This window comes from Kogia breviceps, chromosome 1 (genome assembly GCF_026419965.1).
Source record: "Kogia breviceps isolate mKogBre1 chromosome 1, mKogBre1 haplotype 1, whole genome shotgun sequence".
Taxonomy (NCBI): Eukaryota; Metazoa; Chordata; class Mammalia; order Artiodactyla; family Physeteridae; genus Kogia; species Kogia breviceps.
The window spans coordinates 186388949-186402764 of NC_081310.1; the positions used below are offsets into that span (position 1 = coordinate 186388949).

Genomic DNA, 13816 nt, shown 5'->3' on the forward strand with positions numbered 1-13816 from the left:
TCTTAAATGGAAGGCTGTTTCATCTACACTGAAAATCTGTAGTTTAATGTAGCCACCTTCATTCCTTGCCTTAGCTAGATATTATGGGTAACTTGCTGCAGCTTCTATATCAGCACTTGTGGCTTCACCTTGTATTTGTATGTTATGGAGACATATAGATACAAGCCTCTTTCCTAAAACCTCATGAACCAACCACCTCTGCTAGCGTTAAACTTTCCTCCTGCAAATTCTTCACTTCTCTCAGCCTTCGGAACCAAAGAGAGTTAGGACCTTGCTCTGGGTTAGGTTTTGACTTAAAGGAATGTTGTTGCCGGTTTGACCTTCTAACCAGACCACTAAAATTTTCTCCATATCAGCAATAAGGCTGTTTTGTTTTCTTATCATTCATGTGTCCACTGAAATAGCAGTTTTAATTTCGTTCAAGAAGTAACTTTTCCTTTGCATTCACAACTTGGCTAACTGTCTGGCACAAGAGGCCTATCTTTCTGCCCATCTCAGCTTTCCACATGCTTTCCTCACTAAGCTTAATCATTTCTAGTTTTTGATTTAAAATGAGAGACATGGGACTCTTCTTTCACTTGAACATTTGGAGGCCAATGCAGGGTTATTAATTGGCCTAATTTCAATACTGTTGTGTCTCAGGGAATAGGGAGGCCCGAGGAGAGTGAGAAAGATGGGGAACAGCTTGTCAGTGGAGCAGTCAGAATACACACAGCATTTATGGATTAAGTTCTCCGACTTATATGGGTGCAGTTCATGGTGCCCCAAAACAATTATAATAGTAACATCAAAGATCACTGATCACAGGTCACCATAGCAAATATAATAATAATAATGAAAAAGTGTAAAATGTTGTGAGAATTACCAAAATGTGACACAGAGACTTGAGGTGAGCAAGTGTTACTGGGAAAATAGAGTTGATAATCATGCTTATATAGCACAGGGAACTATATTCAATACCTTGTAATAACCTGTAATGGAAAAGAATCTGAAAAAGAATGTATGTAGATACATATAACTGAATCAGTTTGCTGTACACCTGAAACTAATACAACATTGTAAATCTACTATGCTTAAAAAAGACATGCTTGATGCAGGGTTCCTGCAAACCTTCAATTTGTAAAAATCAAAGTATCTGTGAAGTACAGTAACGTGCAGCACAATAAAATGAGGTGTGCCCTTAATACAGAGTATATAAAATAAAACCTACAAGTTGTATCCTATATCCCCCTTTCAATTCTGTTTCTGTGAAGTAGCAACTTTAGGTTTGCTATATGTCTTCCCAAGACATCTTTGAGTATACTGTTAGCATATATCAAAAAACACTACACAAATAGGATTTTTATTCTTACTAATTCTATGATTTGCTTATGTCACTTAATATCAATAGATATCTTGCCATGACAATGTATGTAGATTTACCTCATTCTTTCTTAGCTCAAAGATTATACTACATTCTCTCTTTGACTGAATATAGCTTACTTTAACCTCTCTCTTATAAATGGAAATATGGAGTGCTTCTTTATTTTTTGCCATTATGAATTTATCTTCAGGGTCACTTTCTTGAAATGGAATTGTGGAGTAAAAGGATAAGCTTATTTAAAATTTGGTAAGTATCACCTGATAGCTCTTTGAAAGGCTATGGCTGCATAATTTTTAAATCAGATTTATGTGTGTCCGCACACATGTGCACAACATTGAATTTAGCCTTTACAGCAGTATTTATTTAAGGGGAAGTGAGTGTTTTAAGAGAAATAACCTTTCATCTCTGTGTCATATGTGAAGTGCTTAGAATGGTTTCTGAAACATATTAAGAGCTATCTAAATGCTGTAATTATTTTTGTTTGCTTAATTCCCTTCTATTTTGAAAATTGAAAATCTTATTAATTTTTTCACATACCCTTATTTTGAAAACCGTCAGCATCTGGACCTAAGTTGCTGTTAGTGTATTCTCTGTTGTAATGAGATTCACCCTCAGATTTCTATCTTTAATTGTCACAATCACTGTTTTTTAAATAGTTATTATGGACTTAAAGGTAATGTATGTAGTACAAAGTGTGTTTTGATTGGCTTGTCTTCCTTCACTGGCATTCCCTTAACAGATAGTCAATTACCACCATTTGCTAGTTTTTGTTGTTACCTCCAGTTATTAAAAAAAAGTCAGTGACTTAAGAGAGTTCATTGAAACGTGAAAGTAATGATGAAAATGAGAATATGTCTCAACTTGTAAACCTGTACAGTGAACTGGATTGGCATTTAAATATAAAGCATTCATGTATATAGTCTTGGTGAAGTAAATCTTTGTGATAACTTTGAAGGTATTTGAAAAGGAAAGTACGAACAAAATCTATGATGACTATCAAAATGACTATCCCTAGTTCTCTATACATTTGATGTTATGAAACATGTTCATAAAATATTCCCATTCAGGCTTTTGCAATGTTTTTCAACAATGTGTAATAGTATATTGAAGAAGTTACTCCAGAATAATTTAATCAATAAACTTGGTTAATATGTCATTAAATGCAGAGAAGAGAGGAAAAGCATAGAGGCATCTTTCACGGTTGTACTCCCTGCCTCAACAACAGGTACAAGTCAAATCATTCCTTGAAATTTCTAAAACCATTCACAAAGAATGGACAGATTCTCTGCAAGAAAGCTGAGGGAGCTATTGGCAAAATTTCTTTATCAATCCACCTATTAACATATTGCAAATGGAGACTTCCCTGGTGGCACAGTGGCTAAGAATCAGCCTGCCAATACAGGGGACACGGATTCAATCCCTGATCCGGGAAGATTCCCTCATGCTGCAGAGCAGCTAAGCCTGTGCGCCACAACTACTGAGCCTGTGCTCTAGAGCCCACACGCCACAACTACTGAAGCCCGTGTGCCCTAGGGCCAGCATGCCGCAACTGCTGAGCCTGCGTGCTGCAACTGCTGAAACCCATGTGCCTAGAGCCCATGCTCCGCAATAAGAGAAGCCACCACATTGAGAAGCCCGTGCACTGCAATGAAGAGTAGCCTCCTCTCGCTGCAACTACAGAAAGCCCGTGTGCAATAAGGAAGACCCAAGGCAGCCAAAAATTAAAAAAATAAAATAAAAAATAAAGAGGACCGAGTCCATTAACAAGAACAACAACAACAAATATATATATATATATATATATATATATATATATATATATATATATATATATATATATATACATATACATATTGCTAATGGCACAGTGGCATACGTGTGAGAGGAATCACATCCATGTGTGGCAGTCATCAGATGTTATGCTTTGCATTCAGGTGAAACTGCTTGTGTACAGAGTATGCATCAGCTCTTTGCATACATACAATTTAAATATGAGAAGAAGTACTTGATTATTTTTTGTCTGTTTAAAAGAGTAATTCCAAGCTAAAGGAAAAGAAATTCTGTTTTATTAATATTCATTTTGAGAGCAATGATAGAGTTTGAATATTGATAGAGCACCAGCTATGTGTGGACAGTAAGGGTGGTATTACTGAATGAAAGAACTTGAGCCTGAACGTTAATTCACATACTTCTTTTGCAGTTAGTTGTTTGTTTACTTATATGGCTCTAGTGTTGAAGATATTGGTGAAAAGTTTGAATAAGATCAAATATGGCCAGCATGCACATTTTCATCATCTTCTGTGAAAAAAATTGGCTGCTGTTCCTTTCTGTAATACACTAGTTATGAGAGGGCTAAGTTCTTATGCAACTTTTTGAAGTGTAGAAAGAGATTACATTTCTCTGTGTTTTCATAAGGGGTACATCTCAATGCTGTATTTATTATCTTGACAGCCAGAAGTTTATGCTTCAGTATACCACCAACTAACTGTTGAGAATAAAGTACAGTATTTCCCCCCTTATCTGCAATTTCACTTTCCAAGGTTTCAGTTAACAGCAGTCAACCACAGTCTGAAAATACTACATGGAAACTTCCAGAAATAAATTATTCATAAGTTTTAAATTGCTCACCATTCTGAGTACTGTGATGAAATTGCTTCTCATCAGGACATTTAAGAAAACTTCTAAAAAAGCTGCACTGATTCTGAATTGCTGGATATTGTGATAAAGATAAGTTTTTAAAAGTAGAGCTGTAAACCACATTAATAAACACTTTCCTAAACTTTTAAACTCTTTGAATTTGAGTTACTATGCCATATTTATTCACGTTATGATATTGTTTTTGCCATTCTTTGACAGACCCCTTATCCCTCTGGACAGAATGCAGGTCCAACCACGTTGGTATACCCTCAAGCTCCTCAGACAATGAATTCACAACCTCAGACCCGTTCTCCGGTAAGTAAGCAGAAACTTGTTCTAGATAATATTCCCCACCTAAGTTTGTGTTTGTAGTAGCTTAGGTTCTTTTGGCTAATATTTTTACTCTATTTTGGAAAATTTTTACCAAAATAATTTTTAAAATTATTATTACTATTATTATTGGATAGCATTGCATTTTCAGACCTTTCCTATAGGAATAATTTGAATTTATTAAGAGCAATAAGAAATGGAGCTTTTTATCTTCTTTTACTTTTCTGTGTCATTCAAGTTCTGGTTGCATTCAAGTTCACTTCATCTCAGCTCTTAATTTGTTATTTGTATTGTTCAAAATTCAGGAGAAGTGTAAAGCATGATTTTGAAAGTAAATTAAATTTCATTAATTGGACTCTGAAATTCCAGTGTTTTGGGAAGTATGACTTCTGAATCGTTGTTACTAGATCAGTTCTAACTATTTGACTGTGTGGACATATGCATGACTTACACCAATAGTGTATTTATTTCTTCAGATGGTAAATAAATTGTCATACAAGTGTAAATGCTATCATCCTCTTTGTTCATCTTTTACATGGATTGCAATAAGTATTGCAAAGACTGAGAATTTACTCAAGGTTCATCCTTCTGCTTCACAAAAGTGTACAGTGGCTTCAGCTGCCCATTCCTTAGAATGTTGTTTCCTGCCCTGCATGATTAGTTTTTGCTAGAAGGTGCTTCTGTAACATCTCACATTGTCTCTCACACCCCTACTTGTATCTCAGCTCTGTGTTTTCCTCAGAATACAGGGATCTTCTTTTGGTTCTCCACCATTGCTTTTTTGCCTGTAGTACAGGAATATTTCATTGCATTAGCTCCTGTTCATTTGGTTTTATGCATGAACTTAGGAATATTGAAATATGTGATAGAATTGCTCAAAGAACTAGGAGATCACAGACTTCCCAAAATGTAATCTCTTTCTTATCCTCCTCCTACTTTCCCTTTTCCCTATTGCCCTCTTCTCCAATACCTGTTCTTAGATCCTGGTTCTTCCCAGGGGGTGGAACCATTCTAAGGAGGTGGGACTTTGGTCCTAGTTGCCTGTTTGCTTGTCTGGATTTTTTTGTTTGTTTTTTGGGGTTTTTTTTTTTTTGAAATGGTCAACAAGATGTCTGATGCCAAGTTTTGTTCTGAGAGTGGTTTGGGAATGTGGACACTTGACTACTTGGAGTGGGCCTGAGATCTCACCAGATTAATTTAGATAGGCCCCAGTTCTAATCATTAAACATGGAACATTGTGGTAAGCTCTTATTGCAAAGGATTCTATGGCCCTTTTTACCCCTCTACCCCTTTTATAATTATCGGGGGAAAAAAAAGAATTAAATTTACATGGTTAGAACTGGCGCAAAACCTGACTGAAGAGCTGCATCTCTAAACCAGTTTTTTTGACAGCCCAGCAGAACAGTGCCAATACATTGCACAGACAACTGGAAGAGGAGGAAGGTTTTGGAACAGACTCCCGTTTACAGGTCCTTGGCTGGAAGAGGCTGGATAAAATACTGCATTGTAAGCAATATAACAAACTGTACTTCTTGCAGGCAGTGGTGCCTCTGGCACTCATTATTTTTGACCACATCCATTTATTGGCTGATGAACACAAATGCACTGATTGCTTCCTCTCTGAAAGTCAAACCTAGCATGGCAGTTTTTGCCAGGCATAGTGGGGAAAAGAATAACAAATTGGGTGGGTCTTCTCTATTGGGAATTAGACAGGAGTAATTTGGGGTTTAGATTCTTTTTTATTTTAAACTTGAAGAGGGATATCCCTTTCAGATGAATTTGATTTTAAAAGATAAATTTCAAGGCTTCTTTTTCCCTCTTTCCATTTTATAATTGAATATCAAGGGGAAAACTGTCTATAGTTGTCAGCCATTTTTCTGTGGTCATAAACTCTTCAGACACTATCCTCTATGCGATTTTTACCATCTGCTCTGCTAGTGACCATTACCACCCCCATTACTAAAAACCACACACATAACATTCCATTACATACCCCAAAACAAGTGCAAGACTAGCAGACCCCACACTACTCTTGCTTGTTGTTTTGGGTCCAGTTTTCTTTGCTTCATTTGTGTTGGTGCTGGGAGGGTGAAGTTGGGTTTGGAATTTGGCAGGATTGCATTTCTTCTGACATCCCAAGTTGCCATAGTCTAGTCTCATCCATCCCACAGCTATCCCAACTGGTGAGGAGAGGTAAGCTGTTGCACTAAGGAAGGGACTCTTCCCATGGCTTTGTAGAGCAGCTAAAACTTACTCCGTTCTATTTCTGCATTAATGGGCCATTGGCAATTGCACAGTTTAGGCTTCTCTGTTCTTCCCTGGACAGCTGCCTTTGCAATCCAACTGGCTTCAAGTGGCCCCCCTCCCTGCTTGAGGTGATCTTTGTGCCTGTATTCTACTTGATACTTAGTATCTTAGTTAAATTTATATTGTTGAAAGTCTTGTTTAAAAGTAAAAAAAACAGTGATAAGCCACCTATATGTTCCATTTTCTGGTTGTATTGGAACTCTTTAAACTGTAATTTTTTAAAAAAATAGCTTCCAAAATAGTGAAACTATTGAATGTTTAATCGGGAGAGGGGGACAGTTTGGCTTTTTCAGTAACCTGTAACCACTCGTTATTTTTATATTCTGTGATGCTAAGTGCCAAAGTTATATCAATATATGTTGGCCATGCTCAGTTACCAACTGTGCACAGAAGAGTGAGTGAGTGGGTGGGTGGGTGAGTGGGTGGCATTAACATTGGATCCAAGTTCACAGAAGACTGCTTTCCTTAATATCTACAGTCCTCACCATCTTAAAGACCCCTCTTTAAAAAAAAAAAAAAAAGAAACAAAAGTTTCTATTTTTAATATGAGCCAGCAGCGACTACAGTTTGTTCTGTTGCTTACAGTTACCCATAGGATTAAGACTATTGTCATTACAAATGAAAAACTCAATAGCCAATGGTGACTAGTGCAAAATAGACTAGGGTACTTTCCCATTAACTTTTAAAAAAATATATGTGTAATTTTATAAGGTACTCCTCTTGCTCATAGAAAATTCTCTTTTGACTGGAACATTCCAAATATATCAAGTTTCAACTTTTATTTTAAAGCCTTAGAAATGAGGCCTTTCTGTGGAACAGTGATAAGACAGGTACTACTGTACTAAGGTTAATTTTTTAACGTGGCCCTTCTCTCCCATTTCCTTCAAAAGTGTCATGAAGAAACATCTCACTTCTACCCCCCCCACTTTAATACCACCTGGGTGGTATTAATCTATTCTTGAAGCTTGATGTCCATAGTAGAGGTTTGATCTGTGTTCTTTTCATAGTTGGAAAACTGAAAATATAAGACATCAGTTTCTTTGAAGAGAAAATGTTCTGCAAGAACTGTAGCTGCCATTATCATCATTCTGAAAAACTATTTTGCAATGGTTGTTAGCAGATATAATGGCTGGCTCACACACTTTAATTGTACAGGTCATGGAGAACTCATTAAGTTGTACTGAATAACTTCAAAATATGTTAAGATACTTTTCATTACTTGAATAATAGGTATACATTTTAGCTTCTAAGGTAAATTCTTGATAGTGCTGTCTTCAGTCATCTCCTACATTGTGGCTTGTGACCCGCTGCAATTTCTTGAAATTTTTTTATATTAAATAATGGCAGTGGAGGAGATAATTCCAAATCTCTTGCATATGCTATTGTGGGTAACTTAAATTCTGAGTATGAGGGTTTGTTTCTTAGTTCATCTTCAGTCTGGTTTACCCATTATAATGAGCTAATGGAAGGAAGGCTCAAACAACTGAAGGAAAATATGTATTTTAGCTCTTTAAATGTTTTAAGTAAAATCCTTGTAAGGTTTGCATTCAAAACTGCTTACTAAATATTTTCTGTTAACTGTTAAAGAGGGTGGTTAACGTTTCAGTAGTTAATGTGTAGGTAGCCAGTACATGACTCTACGTGCCCAAATAATTCCTCTGTTCTTTTTAGTAAAATCACTTTGGAAGCCCAATTTTGCTCTGATGAAGAATTATTTGATCTTAGAGATTTTGTATTTAAAATTTGATCAGTGATAAAGCTTTTTCTTCCATTCTAAGTTAGTGAAAGTAAGAGTTGGAATATGTATTATCCGCTTTCAGGTACTCTATGATTTAGCTAAGAAGTTAGGTTTTCTTTGGCTTTTATTCTCCATATCAGATAGCAGTAGGTACATGTATACAGTCTTGTGCTGTTGTGTATAAATAGTAATTGAGAGATTTGACTTCTTTTACTCTTTTTTTCCTCTTGAGCTTATAATAGTACCGCTTTGATTACTCATGTTACAGAATGATGTTCTTTACTACTGTTTGCTTTCCTATGCCTGGTATTAAATATTACTAGTTAATTGAATTTAAATATATATAATTATTTATATATTTACATATAGTTATATATCATAAATATATTATATTTTTTATATGCTTATATATTTATAATAGATAAATTTTAATCTGTAACTCCAAGAAACAAAGGAAGATACTAAAATTTCCATTTCATGTGTGAGATATCCATTTAACTTAAGTAAATTTGAAATCCATCCTATTACATTCTTTATTTCCTGCTGGACATTATGGTTGCCTCCTGGCTATTTCTTGTAATGTAAAAGCATTTCTCATTCCCTCTAGTTATATCAGTTGCATAAGCATAGTTGACTTTTCATATGTTTGTCTTAGTATAACCACTTAGTGTTTCAAACTTTCTTTTGCTTTATTTTAGGGTTTAAAAAAATTCCTATCAGAGAAGTACCTTTTTGTGCCTAACAGCTTAGCTGTTTCTCTCCCAGCTGATAAATGGCAAACTATTTCTGGTAGAGGTGTTAACCTCTTGACTCTCAGTACCTGTCTGTCACCGTCCTGCAGCAAAGCTTTGACTGTTTGTGTTTTTTTTTTTCTTGTGGGTTTTATTTCTTTTGGCATAATGTGTGACATTTTGGTTTTTGTTGTGGTGTTTCTGACTCTTTGTGCCTTTCCTTTTGTGTTTGTTTTCCCTCCTTTTCTCAGTTTGCAGCGGGGCCTCGACCTGCCCATCATCAGGTACTGTACCCTTGCCCCTTCACTATTACCCTTAACTAATAGGTGGGGGCTTTAGTAGTTTCTGACTCTTAGAATGCTGCCATTCCATGGACCCACTCAGACCAGTTCAGGAGTGGCTTCAGTCTGAGGTAATATAGTTCTTTTTGTATTTCCCAGCATTTTGTTATTAACAAACCAATTTTCTTCTGTTTATCACACAGTTTAAAAATAATAGAGTTTTTTTACTTTCCAAAAAATAACTGAATTTAGAGGACCTTGAAAATGTTTAGATATATTAAGCCCTTACAGATTTTGTGGATACCTGTATTAAGTTTAAATTTAACTGAATGGAATAGGCAACATTCTAAGGGTTTTCTGTTAACATCCTGATGTAACTTGTATTGATGTGTATAAAATAGCATTAGTATTTCTAAAACCACTTAATCTCAGTTACTAACTTAGACCTAATAACAGATTCATTAACAATAATATACATTCATTTGCTGCATAGAATTATCTTTATTCTTAGGATATATAGAAAATAGATACCTTATTTAATTTTAATATTTTTAGCCTATTTGTTCTTTTGAATGAAGTAATTGTATAAATTAAAATTTCAAAAATGTATATACAGACACTAGTTTATTTAGCAGGAATATACTAGAAGGGAGAAAGAAAAAGACTTGCAGAAGTTTTTTCCCCAAAGTGTTCTGAAACATTTTCTCTTTCTGTAGTAGAAAGAGCCTACTAAATTCTAGGTCTGATAGATCTGGGTTTATATTACTAGTCTACTGTGTAACCTACCAGCTGAGTTAAGCAGTTCTTTTTCTGAGCTTCAGTTTCCTCATATGTAAAATGGAGTAAATACCCTTTACATCACAGATAATATATGTAAGTCAGCTACCATAAAATAAGCAGCCAGTAAGTGTTGGCTGTTTTTAATATTGTCATGTAACTTGGTATGGTTTGATAAAATGAGAGGAATATTACCAGTGTTTACCTGTGGTATCATATTTAGAATTCTTATTACTTAGTAAATGGTTATTGTTTAATTGAAGCCTTTCATTATCTACCAGTGATTTAATACAAAGCTCTACTTCTCAAAATACAGTGTTTCCAATTTGGACGATGTAAAAGCCAAGCAAATTCTGAGGTGTTAAAGACATTTTGCAGGTGAACTCAGAGGTGGTTGTATGAAGTGGATGGCAGTTCTTTGGATTTGATAAAGAAAACTCAGGGGTATCTTTTACTTGATAGAGATAACATTGTTAAAATACTTTAAGAGCTTGGACTTTGATGTCAGCTAGACCTAGATTTAACTCTTCCTTATTAACTGGGTGTTCTTGGGCAATCTTCTTACTGCTCTCAGCCTCAGTTTTCTCATCTGTAAAATGGGGACAGTATTATCAATACCATCTCAGGACTAATGTGAAGAGTAAATGAGATAATACAAATAAAATGGTTAGCAGAGTGACATATAGTACAAATCGAGGGGATAAGATTACTAATAATTAAAAAAAGAGATAATCTCTTAGGTAAAAAGATTGATTATACATTATTTTTGGTAACAAATCTAGTCAAGGGCCATAATAAAGGCAGGGTTTACATTTTAGTCAGGGATAAAGCCAGTTACTTCTGACAGAAAGCTGGAAGATCTCTGTTCAAGAAGCAGAGTAAAAAGAAACTAGTGATTCAGTAAAAAGGTTTCTGAGCTCCTTCATATAAGGCTGTTTCTATTACTTGGGTTCAGTCGCAGTGGTCTTCAGATAGGGATGTTGTATTTAAGCCTTTATATATTGTCATCTTTGGGAAAATCTTATTTATTTATTTATTTTTTAGAATACCAGGTGTGCCTTTTTAAAAAAAAATTATTTTAATTTATTTATTTTTGGCTGTGTTGGGTCTTCATTTCGGTGCGAGGACTTTCTCTAGTTGAGGCAAGCGGGGGCCACTCTTCATCGCGGTGCACGGGCCTCTCACTATCACGGCCTCTCTTGTTGTGGAGCACAGGCTCCAGACGCACAGGCTCAGTAGTTGTGGCTCACGGGCCTAGTTGCTCCGCGGCATGTGGGATCCTCCCAGACCAGGGCTCGAACCCGTGTTCCCTGCATTGGCAGGCAGATTCTCAACCACTGCACCACCAGGGAAGCCCGGGAAAATCTATGTTTTGAAACTTTCTTCTGAGCCTAAAGGTTTGCAATACATTTTATCTGTATTTAATTCCAACAGCCAAGGAAAACTGTAAGAAATCTTACTGAGAAAAAGTTAATTTCTATGCTGAAATCATTTTTCATGTGTAATATGTCTCAAAGAAAGTATTAGCAGATTATCCTTCATTTATTTGTAGGATGATGCTTGTGAAATTACAGCATGTTTCAACCATTAAAAAAGTAGAACTTTATATGTATATATATTTATTATTTATCTATTAGCAAGAAACCCACACTAGTTCTTGAAGATGGGTTCTTGAGATGCAGCATAAATCCAGAGCATTGCTTTTGGATACAAAAACTTCGGGTAGCTGGCCGCTTTTACTCTGGTATTCTTCCTTCCTAAATACAATTAAATTTTTTTTCCTTATACCTCACAGAATTAAATGAGTAAGGAAATACAAAACCTTGGCTCAGGATGCTGCAGTAGCCACCTTGGAGAAATAGAGGAGGGGAGAGTGTGGTTGAAGTGACACTGCTGAGCAGCATGTAGTTGAAGCAGTGTTGTGGAGCAGCCTGGAGTACACTGTTAGGAAGAGTTTGCTGTCTGTATCCATGAATGTAGGCACCAGTTTGGCTTATTTCACTGTGGAGCTGGTATTGGCATTTTGGATGAAATAACCAGTTATGAAAAACTGCCCTGTATATTGCAGTTCCTTTAGCAACTTTTGGGCCATACATGCCAGTGGAATTCCCCCAGTGACAATTTAAAAAACAGAACAAAATACACCTTCCTACATTTCCAGATACACTCTGTGGAGGTGATAATATTTCCCATTTAAGAATCCCTGGCCGAAGTCTGTATTTAAGAGACCTTCTCCTCAAACCTAAGCCAAATAGAGACCTAAGCCCTAAGAGGTTCATGGAGAAGCATGGATTCATGCTCATAATACAAAACAAGACATATGGAGGCTTGCATAATGAAAGCAATACAGTTGATAACAAAAGTTGAGTGGTATACAGAAAATACACTTTTTAAGGGAAAACATCTTTGTCCTGAGATATTTTTAGTTTGTTGTGATTAAGACTCAAAGTTGAAGGCCCAAATGTTTTTTTCATCTACGGCTGTTTGCTTTGGCCAGAAAGAATTAAATCAAGGGTTAGAGTTAGTCTTGACTAGTTAGAATTAGTGAATAGATTTCTCACTTCTCCTTTATTACATTATTCATCATATATCCTTTCCAATCATATATCCTTTCATGCTTTGATCTTATTTATTTTGCAAAATAATTTGATGCTGGATGATGTTTCCTATGATTGATGTTTCTAAAGTCCCATAGTAAATACATAACTTCTCGTGGATATTTAGTAATAATTGGTTCTATAAACTGTTGACTAAATATAATGCACAAGGTGAGCGTTGTGAGTTCAGTTTTATTTGGGGCAAAATGAGGACTATAGCCTGGGAGACAGCATCTCAGAAAGCTCTGAGAAACTCCTCCAAAGAGGTAGGGGGGAAGGTCAGTATATATGTGATTTTGGTGAAGGGGGAGTACATGTAATCAAGCACACATTTTTTTGCAGAAGGTTACTGCTAGTCACGAGGAGCAGACATCACCATGAATGATTTTAGTGCTTTTCTAGATATGAGGAGATGCAAGTATTGGGGTCATAAAATCTTCTCCTGAAAATATCTAACTATCTAGGCCTGTTCTGCCAGTTTATTCCAGAGCACAGAGCACCTCATTCCTGATCTCCACCCTGAACTCCTTTCAGTGTGTGTTGAAGGTCAGCAGCTGCAGCAGCTTGTGATTTAATCCTTGTAGTGGCAGATGGCAAGTGCCAATTTTTGGTTGGCAAAACGATGCAAAGAAAAAAAGTCGATAGTTATTTAGATGAGCTATTTGAAGGTAATTGCTTGGGAAAAGAAAACTAATAATCTAGTAATCTAGAACCTATATATTTTTTCTTTGTAAAATGAAGTTATCGGAATTGAAATGAGACAAATAACAAGATTTTGGATGGTAAACATTTTTAGTTTAATACAACCAAGAAACTGCTATAGGATGTGTATGTTTCTTGGAACTGCTTATATTTAGAAGATCTTTATGTGTGGCTCAGGGCTCTTTTTGAGTCCCTCAGGTCAGGGATACCATGTTCTAATTAGTATTATGTCAGCCACATCATCTTCCTGGTACAATTAATTTTTGGCTTTTGCAGGGATTCTTTAGATTAATAAGGATGTTCTGTTCTTTTTGCATTTTATAATCGGAAGAGAGCTTTAGCTTAGAATAACA

General features: G+C 35.8%; 1 protein-coding gene across 40 annotated transcripts in view; it reads left to right on the forward strand.

Annotated features, from left to right (window-relative positions):
• Nucleotides 1-13816, forward strand: part of EIF4G3 (eukaryotic translation initiation factor 4 gamma 3) — a 378557-nt gene that overhangs the window by 183421 nt on the left and 181320 nt on the right. For 18 of the 40 annotated variants that reach the window (XM_067015865.1, XM_067015938.1, XM_067015942.1 and 15 more), the window contains 3 exons: nt 4220-4315; nt 5723-5836; nt 9358-9390. In XM_067015865.1, coding sequence (XP_066871966.1) covers nt 4220-4315; nt 5723-5836; nt 9358-9390 — 243 coding nt within the window. The remainder of the gene's footprint in view (nt 1-4219; nt 4316-5722; nt 5837-9357; nt 9391-13816) is intronic. The other 22 variants (XM_067015920.1, XM_067015773.1, XM_067015779.1 and 19 more) reach the window with 3 other exon arrangements.